General features: G+C 46.8%; 2 protein-coding genes across 4 annotated transcripts; one reads left to right on the forward strand and one right to left on the reverse strand.

The window, feature by feature from the left end:
- Positions 1 to 1,529: 1,529 nt before the first annotated feature.
- POP5 (POP5 homolog, ribonuclease P/MRP subunit) lies at positions 1,530 to 3,061 on the forward strand. 3 transcript variants are annotated; one of them, XM_084272147.1, is made up of 5 exons: positions 1,530 to 1,552; positions 1,622 to 1,764; positions 1,870 to 2,019; positions 2,545 to 2,628; positions 2,794 to 3,061. In XM_084272147.1, the coding sequence occupies exons 1-5, from the start codon at positions 1,533 to 1,535 to the stop codon at positions 2,904 to 2,906; spliced, it is 510 nt and encodes a 169-aa protein (XP_084128273.1). In that variant the 5' UTR covers positions 1,530 to 1,532; the 3' UTR covers positions 2,907 to 3,061. The 3 variants fall into 3 exon arrangements, 2 of the variants coding, with proteins under 2 accessions (XP_084128273.1, XP_084128272.1); XR_014617692.1 differs by having other exon boundaries at positions 1,870 to 2,628; positions 2,794 to 2,851; XM_084272146.1 differs by having other exon boundaries at positions 1,622 to 2,019.
- A 314-nt stretch (positions 3,062 to 3,375) lies between these two features.
- RNF10 (ring finger protein 10) lies at positions 3,376 to 24,944 on the reverse strand. The gene is made up of 17 exons (XM_084272193.1): positions 24,501 to 24,944; positions 18,035 to 18,237; positions 16,834 to 17,033; positions 15,739 to 15,829; positions 14,534 to 14,718; positions 14,317 to 14,453; positions 11,962 to 12,122; positions 11,281 to 11,409; positions 10,875 to 11,133; positions 10,530 to 10,663; positions 9,103 to 9,220; positions 8,671 to 8,772; positions 8,060 to 8,194; positions 7,214 to 7,311; positions 6,927 to 6,987; positions 6,593 to 6,751; positions 3,376 to 5,663 (listed from the first exon to the last, which is right to left on the reverse strand). Exons 1-17 carry the CDS (start codon positions 24,640 to 24,642, stop codon positions 5,587 to 5,589), a joined length of 2,391 nt encoding a protein of 796 aa, XP_084128319.1. The 5' UTR covers positions 24,643 to 24,944; the 3' UTR covers positions 3,376 to 5,586.
- Positions 24,945 to 25,134: the final 190 nt, after the last annotated feature.

Below are 25,134 nucleotides of genomic sequence, written 5' to 3' on the forward strand. Positions count from 1 at the left end.
ATACCCTGCAGTTCTCTGAAAAGAAAACTTGACTCAAAAACGTGATCACAGGCGAAGAAGAGAGGAATTAAGAGAAAGGGAGAGAGCAGCAGAACAGGCATCTATTTCAGAGGGCAGAAGTTTATCACCCAGGACAGGATTACCACTGGGTTTATCATTGTTTTCTTTGTCTAGAATTAAGGTCATTAAAGAAGATGTTTCCACTCTGAATTAGCAATGAGTTCCCACTTAATTTACGGTGCCTCAGCGCTCCCATGTGATCTGGCTCCAGGGACCCTGGCAGCACTGCTGCTCCCGTCATAGAGTCATAGAATCACTTGGGTTGGAAGAGACCTTCAAGATCAGAGTCCAACCGCAGCCTAACCCTGCCTATGTCCTCCAGACCATGTCCTCAAGCACAACATCTGCATACCTTTTACATACTCCTAGGGATGGTGACATAGCCTTTTCCTGGGTTTTTCAGGATGCAATCTCAAGTTTACTAAATGTTGGTAGCAGGGATTCTGGAATCAAAGTAGTTCACCAATGCCACTGAAGCAATTTCTTTGGAAAAAGAACTGTAAAGAGGAAGGAGGAAAGTGACGTGCTGTTAGGAACAATGTGACATCACTACATCCATGAACGGACAAAAATAACGAAGATGATGCCGGGATTCACAGAGGAAAGGGGCAGAGTAGGCAAATCTGTGTACAGGGAAGGCAGCAACACTTTCCACGGGCTACTGTCAAATTAAAACAAAATTTTAAACCTTTTTAAGGATTTTTTTGTGTGTGTTTTACAGCTGCTCCTAATCATGATGGGAATGCCCTAACCGGGGCTTTCCCCCGCCTCATGTTCGGGTCCCCACCTCGTGTCTCTTCCCTCCCCCTCCCCTCTCCCCAGTGCCGTCTCAGCCAGACCCTTTCAAGGAGCGCTCCCTGCTTCGCCGCGTCACGCCAGAGGTCAGCGACCTGACAGCCGCTGCAGGAATGACTGGAAGTCGCTCTGCTCCACGCTTTGCTGGGCTGTTTGCACCTGGTAGGCAGCCCGCACGCCCGACCGCCCCCGGTAAACGGGGGAGGCGCTGGGCGCCCCGATGGAGCCCTCAGCCGCAGCTGCAGCACCGGGCCTGTCCTCGCCCCCTCCCCAGGGCGGCTGCGGTCAGGCAAAGGACACCCCGCGTCCATCACCGAGGCGTTTTGGCACCAGACGAAGCGGGCTCAGCCGAGGTGGGCTGAAACCAGACGAACAGACTGACGGAGCGCGGAGCCCAGGGCCCGGGACACCCCCAGGGCTCCCCAGGGCCCCCGGCCGCCCCCTCACGCCGGTCCGAGTAGCCGCGAGCCGCGCGCGCCCCCGCGCGGAGGGTGCCAGCAGGCAGCGAGGCCGCCCCGAGAGAGCCGCCCCGGCACAAGGAAGCGGAACGCATGCGCAGAGAGGGGGGGGGAGTCCTTCCTTTGTCCCGCCCTTGCGCGGCGGCGATTGGCGGAGGTACGAAGAGAGTCTTCGCCCGTTGGCCAAGCGCGACGTCCGTCCAGACCGGCGCCGCCGCCATGGTTCGCTTCAAGAACAGGTGAGGTGGGTATGGCCGCCGCTCTGAGGCTCGTGCGGCGTCGCGGGCTGACGCGCGCGCTCCCCGCAGGTACGTGCTGTGCGAGGTGGTCTCGGAGGACCCGCGGTGCCGGCAGTGCATCGAGGACCGCGCCGTGGGCGTCGCCGTCAGGGAGGCCATCGGGCGGGTGCACGGGGACTACGGCCTGGCCTGCTGCTCCATCTCCTTCACAGGTGGGGGGGCCGGGCACGCCGCCCTGGGCGGAGCGTCTCCGGGGGAAGGGCCGGGGTGCGGGGCCGGGCTCAGCGGTGCGTGTGTGTGTGTGTGTGTCCCCGCAGTGAAGTACCTGAACGCCTACACCGGGACCGTGCTCCTGCGCTGCCGCAAGGACTTCTACCGGCTGCTGTGCTCCGCGCTCCCCTTCGTGAGGCAGCTGGAGAGCCGGGCCCAGCGCTACCCCTGCTTCCTCAACACCCTGCACGTCGGAGGTCAGCCCCGGGCTGCGGCCGCAGAGCTGGCGCGTACCGGGCAGGCCCGCTCGAAGGCGGGAACCTCGGCTGGGGGCTCGGGGTGCCAGAGACACGTCCCGGGGTCGCTCACGGGCAGCCTCGGGCAGGGAGAAGTAACAAGCGGGCAGCAGCAGTGCTTTGTTGACTCCCTTGTTAACTGTGCTTGTATATTACCCTTTAACACAAAACCAGAGCAGCACATACCATATTGATCATTTTCTTTTAAAAATACATCTTTTGAAAGCATAGCATCATCCCTGACCTGAAAATTAACCAGCTTGGGCAAGTAAAGTAATGGACATGGCAGATTAACTACTGTTCTTCCACCCCTTGACCTCAGCAGTGCAGAAACAACATCTGTAGCCAATCTTTGTGCACTTGCATTAGTGAAGTTGTTGTCTGGGACATGTGTCACTCAGTACAATCACCTTCAGAAAACAGACTAGCAGCCTTGAGCCCTGGGGGTGTGTAGGTTGTCAGATACTGTTCTTGTGACTCCTACAGGTACTATAAGGACATGTCAGAAATTTCTGATTCAGTATAACAGACGACAGCTGCTGATGTTGTTGCAGAACTGCACAAATGAAGGTAAGTTCCTTCAGCCTAAAATGTGACCAGTTCCTGGGGGCTGCAGAGGGTGTGCTGGGCTGCTTCTGGATTCCTGAACCAAGACACATTCTTTTCTTTGGAAGTTGAGGATATCCCACTGTGTGTGAAAAGATCAGTGACCCTCTGTTGCTCTCTCTGTTGCAGAGGAAAGACGGTGTGTACAGAAGTCCTTGTTGAGCTGTTCCCTTACAGAAGATCAGTCTCAAAGTGGAGATGAGGAAGATGATGATGATGATGATGGCATAGAGACAGACTGAACATTGCTAGCTACTGCTCACCTCTGTCCTGTACTGTGTAATCGAGACACTATCAATTATCTTCAGTGTTAAGGACAGGGGACAGGGGAAGCATCTGTTCATATTTAGACTTAATTCCCCCATCCCAAGTGTTCTTAAATAAATACTTTTTTTAAAAAAAAAGTTTTGCTGAAGTAGGTTACTTGCCTGTTTCACTCCACTTGCACTCCTAAGGAGCACAGCAGGGCAACATGATCTTCATGCTGAGGTAGAAGTGAGCTTTAGGCAGTTGGTGTAGACAAGGAATGTAGTTACTCTCCATCAGCATGGAAGAAGCTTTTAGCATCTCTGGGTTTTGCCTTCTCTTCATGGGTTATCCAGAGTCACAAAAGCACCAGCTGCACACTCAGGAGCAGAGATTACAGGGGATGCAAGGTAGAGCTGGAAGGCTCAACCCCATCCAACCCATTATAAAATTCATAGCTACAAGCACTGCTTAGATATTTATTAAGTTTACACCAATCAGTTACAGGAAAATAGCATTGCTGGTATTCTCTCTCAAATCCATAGGAAAATGAGATACAACCTGAAGATGCTGTCCAGAAGAGCCTGCCCCTGCAGAAGGGGCAGTTCCTTGCCCGCATCGCTTCCCTTGTTCTAGTGCCTGTGAGATGTGGAGTTACAGCAGCTCCAGCTATTCTGTCTCTCTTGCCAATGCAAAGAAAAGTTGACTATAAATGCACAGAGGTAATAGAACACAACAGATACTGGTTAGGCACTGCTAGTTACTCCTGTCACATGGCTTTAAATGGCTACAAATAGGAAACAATAGTACTGTGAGCACAGTTTAACTGTGTACTCAAACTCATTTCTTGCTCAGTAGCTTTTTCTGCCCTCACCAATAATTTCCCAGTGTTTATGTGAAGCATTAACAGCAAGATGTGTACCCGCTTCCAGGCATCTTGCCTTCAATTCTTTGCCCTCTCTTGACAAGCTGTACCACCTTTCCACCAAACACAGTTAATTGTGACCAAGCGTGAAGTCAAGCTGTTTGCAAAGAATCTTTTGCAAGTGTTTCCTCTGTCCTCCTGGAGCAGTTCAGTATTCTAAGCCTCCCCACTCTTCCCCTTCTTTCTGGCTTGCAGCTTTGCAAGTATTCTTTTTGGTGCCAGCTCTCCTTGCACACACACCAAAGTGCCTCAAGGAAGTACCTGGATAACATGGAGCCAAGAGCTCTGCAAGCAAACACCAATATATCAACCTAAACTTATTAAACAACCAGAGATGTTACTGGTGGCATCAGTACACCTGACTGGAGGAGCCACATGGCTTCCTTGCTCAGTCCAGTGTCACAGGGAGAGGATGCTTCAACTTTGATTTCAAGCCTGTGCCAGTGCAGGCAGACCATGAGGCTGAAAGTAAGGGCAAGATAGTGCCAGCTCCCTGGCACAGAATCTGTTGGCAGCAAAGGAGGATTTCAGTTGGTGCAACCAAGGGGCATCGTGCTCCCCGTGGGGCTGAGGGGAAGTGTGCAGTACTCTGAGTGCATATATGCATATGATTTATTGCAGCTGTATATGCATATGATTTTTATTGCAACTGTTGGCCTTGACTGGTACATTACACCTACAGTTCATTTTATTCAACAAAATCCACACCACTTAACTCATCAGCTCAAACCAAACTACAAGCAGTGCAGAATGTGACCACCCAAAGAAAGAAGCAGGGAGGGGTCCAGAAGTACCAGCCTGAGGTGCTTAATGCAGATCAACTTACATCCCAGAACCAAGCAGATACAGGCCCTTATCCCACTACAAAAGACTCCAGTCTCTCCCTGGGGCTACAGACTCCAGCTATCAGTTGTTCCTCAATTCAAGAGCAATGTCAAAGCGTAGTTCAGGTAGTTAAAGAGCCCTAGGGTGGAGTGTTTATTCTAGATGACCAGGTTACAAAGAATGTGGAGCCCATGGTTGGCAAAAAAGAAGAAAAAAAAAAAATTAGCAGCCTCACTCACCCACATGAAAACAAAATTGAACAACTGAGAAAAGCCAGGAGGTTCCTCCTACCCCTGGTGCCAGTACACACCAAGAGTCACTTCAAAACCAAGTAGCCAATTTCTGCTTTGCACTCCACCTCAACTTTACATCTTTCCAAGCCAGGAGAACAGGAGGAATTCTTGCTCTTTAGAAAAAAGCAGCTAACACTCTAAAGCCAGGAAGCTCTTTTGCCAGTGCAGTGGAAACCAATTTCTCCAGAGAGCAGTTTGACAGCCTTACTGAAACAGCACTACTGTCAGAGTCAGATGGACTTCTGCCCATGAATATTTCTAGAGAAATAGGGGCTCTCTGCCTCCTCCATTAGGTAACCTTGCAGTATTCTGGCAGCACCACAGAGCTGTGAAGACTCTCATACTGCTTATTAGATGACAAGAACCTACTTGGCACAGACTAGAAGCCTCGGCTGATTTGTCTTGGGATTGTTTCTTCCAAAACTTTGTTTCAGTATAAACTGATGAAGCAGTTGGAGTAAAATGATCTGATTTCAACATACACTGCTGTGGTTTCCTCCTGACCCCCCCCCCCCCCGAAGCCCTGGAAACACAAGTTTAGTCTGTTCAAATTTAAATACTTAAAACTATAGCAGCAAAACAAAGCAAAATGAAAAGAAAACCAGGAGAGGAAGCTTCTCTTGAATAGCAGAATCACTTTGTGTGAACAACAGAGGTGCTGAACAATAGCTTCTGCTTCTGTTTCTTTCTTTTCTTGCCTCCCTTTTCCTCTGTGAAGAATTAAAATGATACTGTCATTCTTCTCATGGAACAGGAACATCACACAGAAATGATAAATGGTCTTCCCTAGCCTAAAGGATTTCTACAGGTCTGTGACACTTCCTATCAACTTACTGAGAACCAGAGTGTTTAATTTTTAACAAAATTTAAAAAAAATAATAATAAAAGGCCAAGTACTGCAGGCAAACTAAGGCAGGCTCCATCACACCTAAACCACCCCTACAGACATCCCTATCTGATTCTGAAGTCGCTGTTGCAACAGCAGATCCTGGGACTGCAAACATGCTGCCATTTGCCTTTCAGACAGCTATCACCTTCATCCATGTCCAAAACAGCTGGAGCTGGCACTCAATTCCACTGAATGTCCCAGGCCCTCCCATCCAAGTCTCCATCATTCAGTGCAGCCTCCAAACAGAAGCCAAAGCTACACATCAGAACTGGGCATTATAAACGTGTTTTACCAGGCAGCACCAGGCTTAGATGTTTAACTTCATCTCTGTTTCCGACTCTCTAATTTGAAATTTCAGCTGGCTGTTACCTTGATGCTTTGGTCAAACTTACGTGGAGGTTCAGCAGCTCAGGTATTTTGAGTTTAGAAGTGCATAACCTGTACTTCCATAATACAAAGCTTAAATTAAATTCCAGTGGAGACATGGCAAACGACTGTCAAAAGCCATCTTTGTCCTAACAGGACTCTCTGCTAGCTGGAGATCTCAGCTCCCACTATGAGAGCTGCTTTAAGCTAACAGCAGCCCTAGTCAAGCTGTTCAGAAACCACAACCCGACAATTTTCAAAACTGTTTTGCAGCCAATTCTTGGTCCCCAGAATCGCTGCTCTCACTTCTGCCAGAGGATGGAGGGGAAATACTTAAGCCTTTTCACTTCCAAAGTTTTTCACACCTTCTCCCCCATCTTTTACCTGCTAAGTGATCAGCTGTGGACGGTTTGTCCAGTTTCAGGAGAGCAGCCTCAATAGCTTGGCTGAAGGAATTCTGGAAGCTGGGCACAGGTATGCGGTCAGAGCTGTCACTTTCGCCATCGCTATCCACAGGCACAGGGAGTGCCAGAGTGTTCTCATCTGAAAGGAGGAAAGGGCCTTGAGAGGCAGAAGACTGTACCCAAAAAATCCCAAACCAAATCACTTCTGCAGTGCAAATGCCCCTCCAGGCTCCAGACATTCCTTGTGAAGTCACAAGTTCTCTCAGGTTAGATGCACATTAAAGAACCTGAAGCAGCAATAGCAAATTGCTTACCTCTTGCCTTTGGAGCAGGCTTGGGCCATGTTTCTGGTTTTGCCTTTCCAACTCTCAACATCTACCAAGAAAAGTTGGACAATATGATTAAATCCCACATACTACAACAAGCCTGTGTATTGCCTAAGTGGCAGGAAAATTGAGGGACCCCTTCAGGTACTCAGACCCTACTCTGTAAGATTTAATCACACATCGTTTTTGTGGAGGAGGCAACTGTGTTCTCAGACTAACCCCCAACTAAGACACATGAGTAATTCTGACATGATTTACTCTGCTACATGGCTTACCTGGGCAAAGGAGGGGAAGGGAGACTCTTCTTCTAAACTCCCACAGAGCAAGGGGCTGACCTGGCTGGCAGCAGGTAACAGTGGAGTTGGAATAGATTCTACAGAGAAACCAGCAGATAATTAAAGCCAGCTACATTTGGCAAAGGCCCTCGTGCTGCTTATCAGGATGAAACAGAAATAAACTTCTATTATCTTATGCAATTAACCATTTTTATCTCAACAGTTCCACCTGTTACAGAGTGAGACCCCTCAAATTTCCTCAATCTTTTAATTTAAGGGAGATTTAAGTTCGGGGGGGAGGTTGGTTGGTTGGGGTTTTTTGTTTACTTATTTGGGGTGTTGTGAAGGGGGTTTTGAGAAAACTTCTAAGAATAGTTTCTATTTAGTATTTTTTTATGAACTGCAAGATAAAACATCTGGTAAAGCATCACTGGACAACCACCTAGGTGAGTCCTCATCAGCTACATTCTACTGTAGTGTAACATGGTGGGAGGAAGATGGAGAGGGTAGAAAGAAAAAAATGCCAGCAGGACATTCCTGGCATACACATTTTTCTTCTGGTTTGGGGTTGGTTTTCTCCTCCTTTCTTTTCTTCTGCCTCAACAAAGATTTAAAAGATGAGGCAACTACAGGGCAGGTGTCTTGTTATCACTGAAATAGAGGCAGTAAAAAGCAAAGGACCAGAATGTTTTGTAGCCATGTCGGCTTCTTGTGTACAATCTCTCAGGCAACCCAGGGAAGAAGCAGTCTTTGGTTAGTATTCAGAAAGTTTGGTGTGATGCCTTGAGCAGTTTATACCAAAAGAATGATTGACAGCTAGATGCAACATGTTTTACAGATGCTCACCTGTCTGAAACACAGGGCTTCTGCCAAGAGGAGACAGACATAAGCTCTGCTGATCAATGCTGGTAGTTTCTCTGGGACAAGAGGTAAAAGCAGGGAACTGCTGCAGATTCTCTAAAGCAATATGGACCTCTGGATCTAGAAAAAGTTTTTAAATTAAAGCACTACACAATGTGGGGGAAGACTGTCAATATGCAAGTTGTTTCAGGACTCTAGGAGGTGTCAACTCAATTTTCTTTCCACCCTCTATTTTAGAGACCAGTACAGCCCTGCTGCTGGTTCCTAGACACATTCTTCCCCCTCTTCACTTTTCACTCTATACTGTTATTGCTATAAAAACAGAAATTAGGAATCCTGAGAGTTGTATACACCATGGAGACAGCTGTGCCCTTGAATGCCCTCTCTCCCATAATGTGCAAGTATGCAGGAATTGCATCACATCTAACATCCTGACTAAAAAACCCTTACATTTTTCACTCTACAAATGTTCTTCCAATACCCTGCAATCTCGTTCAGTGTACACACTACAAGCTGAAGGCCTTCAATTCACTCTACAGCTCAAGAAATGAGCTCAACAACTAAAGATGACTGGAAATCCATCAATCACAACTTACATTTGCCCTGTTTCTTGTTCTCTTCCATCTCAATTCTGCGCTCACGGCGTCGTTCATCACGAGCTTTCTTCTGCCGTAAACGTTTCCTCTTTTCCAGGTCATCTAGGAGCAATGACAACACTGGGTGTCAGAAACCCCACACAACACTTCAGCAATGTTTTATTCAGCTTTGAGAGCAATGTATTCAGTTAGAACACATTAGTAGCTTACAAACAGCATAAGCTCTTCCAAGCAGTCAGGCTTTTTTCTTCTTTGGATACCTGTTGCCTATAGAACAGGGAGCTGGGGTTGTTCTGTAGCAGGGGCAGTCATCAGACAGCTGGTGCAAGGAGAGTACAGCTACTGTGTATGATCTTTGTTCTGCCATTATGGGTAAGAACAACTTCCCCTTCGCTGACACACAGCAGAGCCTATTAGAAAGGCAGTACCAACCTGCAAACAACTCCAAAGTCTCCTTAGAGATGATGGGTGGCTTCAGAGCCAGTTCACAAATGCTGAACTCGCAGGTGAGGGGCAAGTGACAGAGGTAACGATGACGCTGTCTTATATCCTGATACAAAAAAAAAAGGCAAATGCATCATCACAACTTGGTCTAGAGGCTGACAGTGAGGAACAGTTTATAGAGAACAGAACACCCACCCTTCACCAAATCAAATGGAAAACAAGTAGGAGCAGAGACACAGTAATCACATTATAAACTACAAACAGGTGAAGGATGGCCTGGGCCAGAACCAAATGCTCTGAAATCAGTATGAAGCTGAGACAGGGGAGGTTTAGACTGCATATTAGAAAGAGGTTCTTTAGTGAGAGGTTGGTCAGGCACTGGAACAGGCTTCTCAGGGATGTGGGCACAGCCCTGAGCTTGACTGGGCTCAAGAAGCATCTGGATGATGCCCTCAGTTCCATGCTCTGACTTGGCTGGCCCTGTGTGGACATGGGAGTTGAACCTGATGATCCTTATGGGTCCCTTTCAACTCAGAAGATTCTATGATTCTCTTCTATGATTTTATAAAACCTCCACCAGCTACATGATACCAGTTTTGGATGCAGATATTCCAGCTCAGTTACCAATTTTTTTGCTACCCCTCCCTTCTCATTCACACTGCTGAAAGTAAGTTCAACAAAACTAGTCCTGCAATGCATTTATTTCTGCACTGGACCATAACTGTCTTTTATGTTTAGAATTGTTTAGACTGACAATCACCACTTTGCTAGATGGATATAAGCTGAGTTTGGTATTTTTCCATGTAGAGCCAAAAATCTGAAAGACAATTATTTCCTGCCTCTGCATCCATTCTTACCCAAGCACATCCTTTCTCAAAGATGGAATGAGGAATTATGTGTAGTTGTTACTGCACATGCCAGTTCTTACAGCTGTCCTTACCCAAGGAACTCAAGACCCCATCCCCTCTTAAGCACTTTCATTCCCTCCACCTCAAACACTGAAGTTTCTTTCCATCCTCTGCTTTCATAACATTCCACCTCTACCCTTGATGCTCAGAAAAAACCTTTTCAAGATGGGCAGAACACTTATTCAGGGTGAGAAAGTTGATAATCTGTCTAGTTCAAGCTACTGTCTTATATGAGAAAACAATTTAACACAGTTTTAACAACAAACCATTCTTAAGCTTGCAATTCTCTTACTCCTATAGCTTCCTACCTTCTAGGAAAAAAAATAGATGACAGCCTATCTACCAAAAGCAATTTAAGGTCCTGTGTCTCACACCGACACCCTCCTCAGATTAGCATACCTACTCATTCATCATTACTGCTTATTACTGAAGAGAAACAAGTCATCTGTCAGCCACAATGATCAATCTGCTAAAACAAAGGCCCTTAGTCAACGGCAAAATAACTACCTCTGTCATTGAGTAGCCAGTTATCTCCACTACAGCTGCAGTTATCTTCTCTGGACTCTTCTCCAAGCTGCCATATTCACGAACAAGACATCGAACATTCACAGGGTGAAGATACATACACTGTCCATCCTCCGCTGTAAGAGAAGATACCATCACTTGTTTTTTGCCTGTTAATTTTCAGCACCCTTCTCCCCACCTCAGTGCAATCTCCAGTAATGAAATAAAAGCTCTGTTCTGAGTTTCTGAGGGAGTGTCATTGCACAGGGGTTTGCTCCATCTAATGAAGTGACAATCTTCCTTAAGAAGATCCCAAAGGATCTGCCCCCCAGATTTCACTGCACTGACCTTGATAGAAATAGTAAAAAGGAGAGTTGTTAAGATGTCCACTGCTAATTGTATCTTTAGATTCCTGGTAGCTTGTTTCAGCTGGATTTGGTTCTTCTGTAGTGTTCGTATCAGTTTCCCCTACGGCATCCACCTCGGTTACTTCCTCCTCATCCAGTACTGCCTCTTCTGCTTCCACAGGAGGGGAAAAGGAACTTGCCAGCTCAGAGGATGGCTCCACAAGCTCCTCATCAAATGCAGAGAGATATTCCACACCACACTATGACAGTGGAGAGCATATTGTTAGTACCACAACACCTTCTTCAAAAGATTATAATCTCTGCAAAAATACACTGGTGAACTGGTGCCAGAGAAAGTGACAGAATTAACTACTAACAAGATCTGCCAGAGCAGAGTCCTCACTCACCTTTTTCTCTTGGGAAACTGCAGGCTCCACAACCTTGGAGCCTTCTAGGACCAATTCTTCCACAGCTGCACTGATTCCAGCAATGCTGTTGTTTTTATCCTGATCAGCAGAAAGTGCTGATTCTCGCTCCTACAAGTCAACCAAAGAAAACAAATTTCAATTTCCTATTTAAGCCAGGAGACTCTCACTGCAGTTATTTTTAGCTTTCTCCTACACTTCAGGTTTGCACAGAACTATAATGCATATAAACAGAGTGAACCTTGAAGAGAGGTCTTGGTTTGTAAGTGGGAAGCACAGCCATTGCAGGATGCCTAAGGGCTTTGAACAGGAATATTCTACACATTTGCTCGTGTCTGCCTGACAAAAGTTATCCCAGAAATTGTTGGGCCTGAAAGGGAAACACACCTTCCTTGGAAAGCATTAGCATTTATGGAATGGATCCCATTCAGAAAAAAGCACTCTTATCCTGAACATCACACTTCACAAAGGGTCCAAAGGCTGTAGTCTCTTCCAAGATTTATAATGCTATTCCAGCAGCCACTATCACCACCTTGCTAGTACGAACGTATCATGAAGACCAGAACAATCACACACAATTACTTATGAGGCAGAACACAGATGCTCTGTGCTCAGCATACTGTTCAAAATAAGGTCACTGAAAGCCTCCTAAGAGGTTCTCACCTTCAGTTCCTGGATGGCTGCCTCAATAAAGCAAGCTTCTGGGGTGTGTTTTTCTTCCTCATACTGTTTCAGTAATGCCGCTTTCTCCTCCAGAATCACCAGCTGCAAGACCTGCTCCCTGGATGCCAGAAGCAGCTTTGAATACTGACTGTGCTGGTCATCTGAACAGGAGGAGCACCAAATCATTAATACCCACATGTAGACACACCAGTTTAGACTGCTATTTATCCTTAAGTCTTGTTACTGCTCCATTTTGTGAGTTAATTCAGTCCAGGGCAGACAATACTTAGCAAGAGCTTCACACAGACTCTGCATATTACCATTATATCATCGATGACACAACCTGGTGCCACATACCTGCTCTGCTACACACACCTATCCCACCCAGCAGTTTATCTGCAACTTTCAACCTGCCACTTCACTGCTCAGTTGCTACATATTAAAAAATAAATAAATAATTCAAGTCTAAACTTCTATGCTGTGGAAGCATCACCTTCAAGATGCCTTGGGTGGTCAAAACTTCCTGAAACAATGCAGTCTGCAGCTGCTTCCTCTTCTCTACATGCTCAAACCTAATGCAACTGGAAGTTCTGCAAAAGCAACCACTGGTTTGGCTCTAACTAGCTCATAAGCCTGTATGTATTAAAATCTCCCACAAAACACTACTATAAGGTGTTTCCAAGAGGCACAGCTGAAATAGTAAGCTACAGAACTGCAATTTTAGCAAAAGGTAGTTGTGTCTGTTACTAGAGAGTTTATCTTCACTAGAAACTTCACAGCAACCACAGCGTCACACACTAGTGCAGTCCCTATATTCACTCTCCCCAGGGGTTCAACCTTGTCCACAGAAACAGTTAAAGTCAAATTTCTTGGGTTTAGAACAATCTCCAATCCCAATTTCTGGTTTGTTTTATGAAAGGATTTAAAGCCCTTTACTTTCAAACACCAAGAAACATGTAAGCACATGCCCTGCCTGCTGCCTACCCAGCACATGTGAGGAGAGTTGACTTTTTCCAGAGCTTAAGAGAGCCAATGGGATCCAAGAGAGCCAATGGGATCCTGGGGTGCATGAGGAGGAGTGTGGCCAGCAGGTCAAAGGAAGTGATCCTCCCCCTCTACTCTGCCCTGGTCAGGCCCCACCTGGAGTGTTGTGTCCAGTTCTGGGCTCCCTGGTATAAAAAGGACAGGGATCTCCTGGAGAGAGGCCAGAGAAAGGCTACAAAGATGATTAAGGGCCTGGAGCATCTCCCCTGTGAGGAAAGGCTGAGTGAGCTGGAACTGTTCAGCCTGGATAAAAGAAGACTAAGGGGGGACCTTATTCATGTTTATAAATATCTTAAGTATGGGATGCAGGGGGAATTGACCAGACCCTTTTCAGTGTCTGTGGGGACAGGACAAGGGGCAATGGCTGCAAGTTGGAGCATAGGGAGTTCTGCTCCAACATGGGGAAGAACTTTTCCCCAGTGAGGGTGAGGGAGCCCTGGGACAGGCTGCCCAGGGGGTGTGGAGTCTCCATCTCTGGAGAGATTCCAGCCCCGTCTGGACGCTGCCCTGTGCAATATGAGCTGGGGAGCTGCTTTGGCAGGGGGGTTGGACCTGATGAGCTCTCAAGGTCCCTTCCAACCCCTGGGATTCTGTGATTCTATGATTAACTGCATGCAGCCTTTCACGACTGTGACTGCAAAATGAAGTGAGCCAAGCCAGCCCACAGAACAGTAATCTTCAGTAAGATTATTTCTTTAGTCACAATTTTTTTTTGTGCTACTAACAGCTAGGATGATGATGTGTTAGTCACATTACTTGACTGGAGAAAACTGAAGAAGCCAGGCAGCAGATGTTGGGAATAGGTTTGCAGTAATTTTGATTATTTTCCCATATCATTCACAGATTTTAGCTGGTAAGTGAATATGATGAAAACCTTGTTGAAGATTACATCCTTGAAATAGTTTAAGCACAGAGACAGGAGACAGTTATTTTTGCTAAGCCATATAATGAGGAGAAAGGAGAAAAAAAAGTTAAGGACACTGAAGAGCCAACACAAGCAGCAAGAGACACACCAATGACTGTATGATACAGAACACATATCCAATTAACAACAACGATTGAGAAGGCAAGAGTCTGCAGCGTGTTAGTTTGAAGGGAAACAGCACAAGTTAAAGCCTTCCAAAAACCAAAATGTAGGTAGGAAGCTCATTATTAATACGTGGTCATTAAAGGTTTTCAGCTGCTAAACCCCATCTTTCACGGTCTGGTTTATTTTAAGGTGACAGCATGGCATTGCCATGACAAATCCTCTCCACACAAGTCCTAGTTACCGAAACGGGATGTCAACAACCAGTAGGCAGGTACACTCACCTCTGACATAAACAGGCTGCACCACATTCATCCACTGAGATTTGGGCAGTGCTACCAGAACACCTTTCTCTCTTCTCATAAGTTGCATCGTAATAGTATCACCGATTGCATATTGACGTGTTGCCATAGCAACAACACTGCAATGTAAGGGGGAAGTCACAGCAGGATAAAATCATGTGTCAAAATGATACATCATTTAATAAAAACCGAGTCTCACCTCTTCAGATCCTTCTTGTGAACAGAGCTGTAACAAATCGGACATTTACTCCAGGTCTTTTCACTCAAGGAGAGATAGTGAAGGATACATGCCCAGCAAAAGATGTGCCCGCAGCGGGTGATCTTTGCTGCAGTTGGTGGGTACAGACATATTGGGCAGGAGGGCACTTCATGGCTACAGATTCGCTGAAATGGCACATGAGAAAAACAGTGCAAGTTTTAGGCTTGGAAATCAGTTCCTGGGCTACAGAATATGCCACCTGTAAGATCTACTCTAACGTGCTCACCTTCCGGCTCTTTAGGTTCTCCCTATTTACCAAGAAATTTACTACACTAAGAACTCAGTCACACCTTCAGACTGCACATGGAATAATCTTCAAAGCCACCTATCTGGTATTTCTACTCTAATGACATTGAAGTGACTCATCTCACGTTTACCCCATCATCTCTAAGAGTTAACAGCATCTCCACCACTCCAGAGAAGACAGGAAGTGAACTCTGTCACCTCACTTACACAAGCAGACTTGCACAGCCCTGTTTAACTGCAAGACTGATCTTACCCATTTCCATGAAGATGCTGGTTTAGTCAGACACTTCGTTAGCATCTCAGTGTTGCAGAGATATAACTGTCAAACAAGCACCTACACTTTTCAGCTCTCTTGTAGCATCAGGTAACAATAAAACCCATCTCCTCTCCAGCTACACCACACAGCAAGACTAGTTCTGGCTGATAAGAAGTTTCTACTTGAAGCAACCCAAAGTTCTGACCACAGTGCTCAAGAGGTTTTCCATTTTGTTGCTAGGCACGATGGGCCACCTATGCACAAAGTAATTCTTCAAAATTCTACACTCTAGTCCTCTTCCATGGACTCATGCCCAAGTTTTCTGTTAATATCTCGATCACAAGGACTCTGTCTACAGAATGTCAGATACTATTTTTGATGAGCTCCCATCTGCGAAAGCAAGAAGAAACTGCTAATTTTCCTAATAGATTTTAGCACTTCTCTTTTCCTGTCATGAAAGTATTTCATAATATATTCCATGACAGATCTTTCCCAGTATTGTGGGAGTGACAGAAGAGGGCTCAACGCAAAAACACAGCTGAGTTTTACATAATATCACAGAGATAAAGAGCCAGATAAAGACAGGTTAAGCTTCTTAATAATCATTTAACAAATAAATTAAATCTAGCCCATCACAACTGACCACTTGCTCCACAAAGTCCCAGTTGACCAACGTATCTGGATCAGCAAAGTGCACTGTGTAGTCCTGTTCTTCAGAGACAACAAACTGGCAGCTGGGGAAAGGCAAAGAGACAGATGATCCACTCAGTTGTTTCTAAAAATTCTTTGAGAACTATCCTATAGGACTCTCTGAGCTGCTTCTTCATCCAGCAGAAAACTGCTGGACACAGTAACTTCTACCAACAGAACCCAAAAGAATTCAATTCACACCCAGATTTCCAGCACAAAGGTATGTCTAATTTCAGTTAGACACAACCTCACATACTAACTACAGAACCAGCCCAGTAGAGTTAACATGTAACATACAGCCAGCTCCTGCTAAAAACAGGGAATCCACAAGTGGAAAAAAATATACTCACAAAAACCAGAACTAGTGGGGTTCCTGCAAATAGATTTCACTGCAATAAGCCACAGAATGATAGCAAAAAACTGGAAGCATCAATGCCAAAAATACTTTTTATCATCTTTAACACAATGAGATACAGGACATCCTGAACACATTACAAATTCTGGTGAAATTGACCATTATTTCCAGTAAAATGCAATTCTCCTGCGGGATTACTATCCTGATCATCACTCAGGTTATACTACATACCAAGGGGCCTGTGAAATAATCAGCAGTTTAAGAACTGAGACTCATTCGTAATTGCTTTTGGGACTTAGAAATTCAGATCAACTGCCACCCCCACCACCCAACATACTGCTTCTGGGAAAAAAAACCCAAACTACTATCTTCCATAAGGGAACTACATAGGTCTTCCCAAATGGAGTGTCATACTCCACAAGCAATGCCCGAAAATTTGAGCAGAAGACTGACTGGTTTGTATCTAAAGGACTGGTTCCATCGGGTATCTTGTAAATGGGTAAAAAATGAAACTTGATGTATTTTTATCCCTTTCAATTATAGTCCTTACCACTAAAAACACTACAGAGAGGCAAGTTCACCCTGGTAAAGTCAACACAAGTAGTCAAGGTCAAACACATTTCCCTGGCTGATCACTCCTTACAGCTCAGCGTCTCTGTAGAGGTCTACAAGCCCTGCTGGTCTCCCACTCACTTGGCCTGTAGGAAGAGCTCCTTGTTGAAAGGCTTATGTCCCCACTTGTTCCTTTTTCCCCAGTTGCCGTGTCCATTCCCATCAAAATGGCCTGCTTGGCCACGGGGTTCAAAAGTGAAGTTCAGTAAGTGGTTCAGATTAATCTTCTTGGGACCAGAGAACTGGGCAGGGCTGAACTCTGCCCGCTGAGCCTCTGCTACCTAAGAGACAACAGCATTTGTTAGAACTTGCTAAAATTTACTACAAAAGCATCAGTACAAGTCAATACCCAGGTCCCACCAGGGCTTACATACAAAATACACAGCATCCACTCACTCACCTTCTCCCATTCCAGTTCTGCAAATCAAGCAGTGCAGCGTTAGAAGTGCATGAGAACCTGAAAGTTAGAACTGAGTGGTCTTACCCACACTGATCAGGAGGAGGAGAGCACGAAAATAACCCACGTAAAGATAAGTGAAGGCTGGCAAAACCTAGTAGTCAAGGTTAATAACAGAAGAGAGTTGCACAAATCCTGACATTCTTTTAGACAGACAGAAACACAACTCTGATTGCTATTTGCAGGGGATGTACTTGTTTTGGTTAGACTGCATATAATGAAGCAAAGAATTGAGAATTCAATAGAGACAGCAAGTGAGTTTCTAAAGTCAGCGATTTAGATGAGCAGTATTGCTCATTCACTAAGAAAAAAAATAAATAAATCAGAGCCCTCTGTGCCAACAAACCCCCACCAATAATCTACAGCATTTAGACCCATGTGAGCATGAAAGTCTCAGTGCCATTTTACTCCATCTCAGTGTCACCAAGGCTAATGCAATTACCTTCTCAATACCTGTACCACACATAAATTTGCACACTGAAGTGGTCAGACACAATCACCTCAGGCTTAAAACCTAGAAATTGTCTCCTACTTTGATGAAGGACCTCTGCTTCACAGGACAGGTACATGGCCTGTCTAGGTAACCATTCCTCAGATGGTATTTTTTATTGCAAGTCTCTCAGAGCAGAGAGCACTCCTCTTCTCTTGTTGCAAAGTTGTTCTGCTCACTCTGCAGACTCTGGCATCTCAACGATGTTAGCACCTCTTACCGCTCTTTCCCTTCCCAGCCCAGGAGCTGAACACAGAAGACCTGTCTAGGCAGGTCCGAGTGATCCTCTCGTCCCAAGAAAGAAGGCCTTGGAGACAGGGCATTACAATTCTCACCTCATCTCGTCTTCCACCATTAAAAGAGCTAAAAAGTTTGCCACTTCCGCCGCTACCTCCTCTTTGAGGGGGCATCTTGTTAAAAGCTTTGCTTTTCTGTGAATTGGAGCGACGGGACTGGCTGGAAAAGTTCTCATTTTTTGAGTAGGAAGTTTCTCTTTTGCGGTTGTAACGCTGTTTGGAGCCACTCGCATTCTTTCCATCTGAAAGGAAGAAAAAAGAAGCCAAACACAAGAATCAGACCAGCAGGCTCAGAGCTCTCCGTGCGCAACACGTCCCGAACAGCGTCACACAGGACATCCCTGTGGTCACTTCAGCCCCTGGATCCCGGTTAAAAGGCAACTGCTCATCAGGACTTCAAACCCTCCAGCAACCCAAACTGCTTCGTTCCTGTCACTGCCCAAAGAACTGGTCAAAGAGGATAAAAGAAGGTCGTATTGCTGTGCTTTACCTTTTTTAGAATGGCTGAGTTTTCTTTGCCCAGGCTTGGAACTGCTGCCACCAGACACTAACATGTTGCCTGGTACGTTAAGTGACCAACAACAACTTCAAGCCCCGCTACAAAACCTGACAACTATTTTATTTTTTCATTCCCTTTTCTGAACACACAATTTACCATATATTGTTCCCTTATACAAGTACACTGCTGCCAGCATTTCTCTAGAGACTTCCCACTTTGCAAGACCCACCTTCCTTGTTTTCATTCATTCTGTTCTGCCACCGACACTTAAAAGACCCCAACAAACCTAATTCTGTTTAAAAATACCCTTTATTTTAATCTCCACAAAACCAACAAATGCTAATCAATTGTGAATCACAAACCCAATGCTTTGGCCTCGCAGGGCAGGCAACTAAAATCTAGGTACTAAGTCCACCGACCTACACAGCAAGGACTGTTTGCCCAAAATCATGCCAAAGCACCGCTGACCCAAACACAGGACACAGTGGTGAAGCACAAAGCAAAATACTGCAGGAATAAAGCTGACAAGGGCAGAAAAATCAGTCTGGTTCTAGAGAGGGGCCTCCTGTGTCTGAACAGCTGCTTCTGCAGGATAGAAAATCAGTACTATTGAGGTATTCCTAAATATCTTAAGATCCAAGCTGCCTTGAGGCCGCAGCAGACCTGTCAACTCAAGAGCCCCAAGTTTTATTTGTAGAGGAGGAATGTCAACAAGCTTGGAAGCAGAACTAGAGGCGCAGCAAGGCGCCTATCCACACCAAAGTCACCCTGGGCACGCAATCAGCATTACACAAACAGCAACACCTTGCACTCCATTTTATAAGAGCCTCCTAGTTTCCTTTTCCTCACATGGTAGCCCTCCCCACCCCTTAACACAAATTGTAGGTAGTAGGCAAACAGGCTGCAGTGATTCAGGATGGCGTTACTCCCAAGGGCAGTTTACCTTCCCAGTGCCAGCAGTTCTCCCCCAGCACCACCTCAACCTTACCCAAGTATTTAAAGCAGCTGGAACTGGATCATTCACACAAAGTCTCACTCTTCGTGTTATTTTTTGTTTTCTCTCCCACCCACACCCCACAAAAAAGAGAAATCTGTATGTTGTTAGACACTACTGAGGGTCCAGTTTCTTAAGAATAATTAATAAAAGCAGCTTGACTGGGTTTTGTGGTGGTCTGCAGACTTCAGTCTTTGCCTGCAACTCCCACTCCAGAAGTAAAAGGGCACTATTACTGCTGTCACACAATGCCACAGAGCCATTTTGCAGACCTTCATCACCAAGACCAGTCGCTTACTCTGCTTGTCCAAAGGCTGATCCTTTAATTCAGAGTTAAACCAACTCCACCAGCACCACAGCCGTGTAATCCAAACACACGGCTGCACAGCTTGCGGTGCTCTAACACACATCAGTCTTAACAGACATGAGTTGAGTGTTATCAGGGAAAAAAACACACCAGTAGCTGCCAAGCTCTGAGGGTGTGACCAGGTCTGGCTGAAGGATTATTTAGATAGACCTTTTTGGGGATTTTTTTGTAGGCAAGAGGTTATATGCAACACCACTGAGTCTCCGGACAAAAATTAAGTACTTTTGAAGAAGTTTGGACAACTGCTCAAGTTGTCACTTTAGAGGTCAACCACCCTCTTAAATCTGCAATTCCAGTGAGCTCCCCAGAGAGGCACATGTCCACTCTGTCTACAGCAACCTTGCAGCTTCTCTGCAATCATCAACCGGGGAAAAGAAACAACTCAGAAGTGTAAGTTCAGTGTAAAGTGGGTCTTCACAAGGCTCAGGAACAGGGAACAGCTTCTACCTGCAGCTGATGGAAGAATTTAATCGAGTTAGTCACCATCAAATTCATCAGTCAGCTGGTTTATACACATTCCTGTCAAACTACAGGTCCTTTCAGACCAACTTCTAGAGCCCCTGGAGTCACCCTCGTACTTCAAAGGAAAGCCCTGTCCACCTGGGCTGTTTTTAGGAATGACCTTACATGAAAGTCTAACAATGCTTCAAGCCTGATTTTACTGATTGCAAGTTTCCTCTCCCAGAATAATTACTGTCATGAGGATTCTGGTCCATCAAAGTAGCAATGAAATCAGTCATCAGACTGCCAAGGGTTTGGAGCATGTATTTGTAAACTGGAACACTTTCCCCCCATCCCAAATCCAAGCAATGCTGTTCCTTCCAACTTTTCAAGCATGCCACACGTAAGGGAGCTCTCTTATCATTACTCTCTGCATTCCTATGAAGAGTGGAGCAGGGCAGGGCTATCTGTACTCAGGTGGGGGAGAAAAGTAGAAGGTTTAAGTAGAGAAGGTTGGGATTTGGGAGGGGTTTATTCTTCCTTTTTTCACAAATCAGAAATGAGCAACAGTGACAGTGAGGTACTTGCTCTTCACTCAGGTCCTCAGTTAGTCCTTCTGCTGTTCTCACAAGATCTAACCTATAATAAACATACCTGCCCATCCACACTCCAAGAGAGCACAGACTTATAAAAACACTGTTCATATAACTTTATAAGTTCTTGCCTTCTGGAGAGAGCCCTGACACCTGTAGTTTGTCCCATGTTCTGTTAGAGAACTTCTATCTCCAAAGACCCAGAGAGAGATCATCAAGTTCACCAGGCTGAAAGCAGCTCTAGGTGACTGCTTCAGCTCCAGACCTGCAGTACTGGTTTGCTACTGGGGTGAGGACTGCAGTTCCCTTCAATCTCTGGCCTCCTCAGCTGAGCCCTGCTGAAGCCAACGATATTGCATAAGGGCTTTGGGTGATGGATCACACACAAGCTGCAGGGTGATTTCATGAAAACACACTGCAGCTATTGCTGCTGCTAAGGCAAACACCCCAGCGAGCAAGAGGTGATTGAGCAGTCAGGCATCCCAGCTAAGCATGCTCACACTGCACTAACAGGGCAGCCCAGGAACGTTTATAGGAACTAATGCTGTCCATCAGGTCTGGAGGAGTGTGGGGAAAGCCAACGAGCCTATTTCCCCTTAGTTACTTTATTCCACTCTAAAGGAATGTGACTCCTGTCAATGCACTAACATAACCAAAAGAAACTTTCCTGTTGGAAACTTGAGTTTAATTTAGTTTCTAAGGGCAAGTTTGAAAAATAGCTGGTGTACAACTTCCAGAAATACAGGAACCTGCAGTATTCTATCTAGCTCATTTCAAGCTGTGCTGCAAGAGAAACAGAAGGAGAAGGTATGACAAGGTTTCACAAGTGTCCACTTCTTCATTCCCTCAGCTGGAGCTGACCTCAGCAGGTAACCCTGGAAAGCACTGACTGACCTTAAATCCAGCGACCATCAGTACAAGAGTCATGTATGTAACTAAGAGATCTACGTTCTGGGGAAGGCCTGTGGTCCAGAAGAATACTTTTCATATCAAGGGAGAGGCCAGATTTTCAGAAGACATCCTACACCTTTCCTGAAATAAGAGAAAAATTGGGTTGACCACATCAGGCACATGCAACTATACCATTCCTAAAAAATCCTGTGTGGTGACATGCTGGTGCCTTCCCTGCAACAGGTACCAGACCACGGCCACTGTTCCACACACTGGGGCTGGTTGCCTTGGTCAGAACCAAAAGAACCTTCTCCTTTTAGCTTTCACTACCCTCCAGCTAAGCTATTCCCCAACATACAACTACTCCTACCAAAAGAGATTCTCATTTCTTCCAGGCCCCTCGGATGCACTGTAAAGGCAGCAACTCACTCCACATCCCCACTTTGCCTTCCACTGCGGTTAAGAAACGAGCCTCTTAGAAGCAGAATCATGTCAAACCAAAATTGTCATCTGCTTTATTAAAAAAAGATGTCTTCAGAAAAATTGTGAGGTGTTTTTTTTTAAATTAAAAGTTAGTCTAGTGTATGGGAGTAGAAGAGTATGGTAGGTCAGGGTTTCCCTTTGCACTGGGCCTCTGCTACTAGTGGCAACAGTTTCAAGCCCGTAAAAGGCGGCATTCCACAAAAATCACTTAACACTTCTATTTTGGGCTGGAAGGACACACCTTTTATTCCCTTACACACTACAGATACATTTTATTCTACGTGAAGGCATAGCAGCCACAGGACAGGCCATCTTAATTCCTCACTGCGGGATGTTTATACTCTGTGAACAATCCTCTGCTGAGTATCTCCTGGCAAGAGAGAACAGAAACCCGTTCTCCACAACAGGAAAACCATGTGTGTGTGCCAGCCTTTCACACTGCCTCTCAACACATGCAGAGACCTTTACACACTCTGTTATCCCATTAGAAGCCAAAAATTCAGTTCCAAAGCTTTCACTGCATACCTTGCATGTGATACCCCCTGTTTCCATTAGTCCCTTCATTACAGACTGAAAAATAGGAGTTGGGCAGGTTCAGCCTGGAGAAGAGAAGGCTCAGGGAGACCTAATGACAGCCTAACAATACTTAAAAGGAGTCCTACAGAAAAGCAGGAGAGGGACTGTTCACCAAGGAGTGCAGGGGTAGGACAAGGGGTGATGATTTCAAGCTGAAAGAGGGCAGGGTTAGATTAGACATCAGGAAGCAATTCTTTCCTATGAGGGTGAGAAGGCCCTGGCACAGGTTGTCCAGAGAGGGTGTGGAAGCCCCATCCCTGGAGGAGTTCAAGGCCAGGTTGGATAGAGCTTTGGGCAGCCTGGGCTAGTGAGGGTGTTCCTGCCCACGGCAGGGAGTTAGAATTAGGTAATCTTTGAGGTTCCTGCCAACCCAAAGCATTCTGTGATTCTGTGACAGCAGCAGCTAGAGATAATAAGACCCTCACAGCAAATCCTGCAGCTGATGCAAATCAAAACTTTGCAAATCAATTAGGAGTTCTTCTAGAAATGGCTGCCTAAAAAATTCCTCCTATAAAGACTTCCACGTGTTTGAAGTTAAAATTTCACTAAAATCCCAGAGTTGCATCACAGCCATGGGTGAGCCGCCTCTCATGTCACACACTTCAGCCCCTCCTGTGGGAGACCAGTTAACACAGAAGAAGAGCAGGTAATACTTGGTTAGCTGGCACCAGGGTGTGTTTTGGAGGTCCAAAAAGGAGTCACCACCTTCCAGTCACTCACTTTGTTAACCCTCCGGAACACACTGCTGCCTCTCAGAGACCTGAGGTAACAGAGTTGAAACAAACCACGGAGGAGGAAGGATATTAGTACAGAGAGGGGGTTGTAGCAAGCTGTTGACACTCTTACATGTACTTCCGGGACTGAAAACACTAATTTTAATCACTGCTGCTCCATTTCTAAGTTTTAGGGGAAAAAAAATATGTAAAGTTGTCAGGAACATACTATTCCCAAACAGTTCTGGAGAACTGGACATGGCTTAGATCTTAACTTGACAAGACAGATGACAGGAACCACAATGGCTCCTCACGAGCTGCTATATCAGCAAAACCAGTTCCTGGCCAACACTTTGGTTTAAATGCCAGGCAAGCAAACAATACGTATCAAGCTACAAGCTCTTCCAGGGGGGGTTCTGAAACACAGACGGTAAGGGGGATGCTGTGCATCAATACAAGACTTCCTTAAGCAAGACACAAAAGCACTGGAGCAGAATATTAAGGGTTCTCTTACCGGGCACCAGCAAATGTATGTTCTTAATATGCACCCAGAGCTTTGGTGTGAAGCTGATTACTCCAACGCTAATGGAGATAAAGCGTTAATCCTTAAAGGAGACAGAGAGTGGGAACTCCAGCTCAGCAAACAGGGGAGCCATAAGAGGATGGAAAAAGCGAGCAAAACCCAGAGGTGACCAGAGATGCAGCCCATTACAACGGCACAGAGGCAAACCGGTCAGGGGGAAGCTGGACTTCAGAACCCCAGCACAAGGCCATCGGCCCCGCAGCCCCCCCGCCGCTCACCCGCTCCTCCCTCCAGCTACCACCGCTCCAGACCCACCAGCGAGACCCAGAGGCCGCCGAAGGGCCGCCGCTCAGGGCCTGAAACCCCCGGCTCGAACTGGCTCCCACACCGCCCGCTCGCTCCGCCGCCCCCGGCCCGGCTCTTACCGCCTTTGGGCTTAGACTCCCCCGCGGCGGGTCCGGCCGAGGCGGATCGCGGCTGCTGCCCTTTGCTGCCGGCCGAGGAGCCGGGCGCACCGTCCATGGCGGAGGCTGAGGCGGGGGTCGCGCCGGGCGGGCTCTGCAGCATCAACGGGCGCCCCGGCGAGCGAGCGGCGGCCCTGAGCGGGGGGGCACGACGGGCACTGGCGGAGCCGGCGGGGGGCCAGGCTCATGGCCCGCGGGGGCGACCGGCGGGGACGGCGCAGCGCGGACTCGGCCTCCTTCATGGCGACATCTTCTCGCTGCTCCGCTCGAACGGGGAGGGCCGCGGGAGGCCGGGCCGGGCCTGCGGGGCTCCGGGCGAGGAGGGAGGAAAGGTGCTCACGGAGCCCCGCGGGGCCCGGCGCTGCCTGCCGCCCGAGTGGTCGGCACCACCCAGGCACCCACCGACTCCTCGGCGCCGCCCCGGCCCCGACTCGGCCGCCGCTGCCCCGTAATGGCGACGAGTCGCCCACAGCAAGTGGCCGGGACCCGGATGGAGCCGTTCCCGGACGGACCCGCGGGCACGACGGGACTCGTAGGCCGCGGCCGCCGCGGAGCAGGCCGGGAGCTGTAGGCCCCGGCACGCCGAGGCCACCCC

The sequence above is a fragment of the Gallinula chloropus genome, assembly GCF_964237585.1.
Source record: "Gallinula chloropus genome assembly, chromosome: 17".
Taxonomy (NCBI): domain Eukaryota; kingdom Metazoa; phylum Chordata; class Aves; order Gruiformes; family Rallidae; genus Gallinula; species Gallinula chloropus.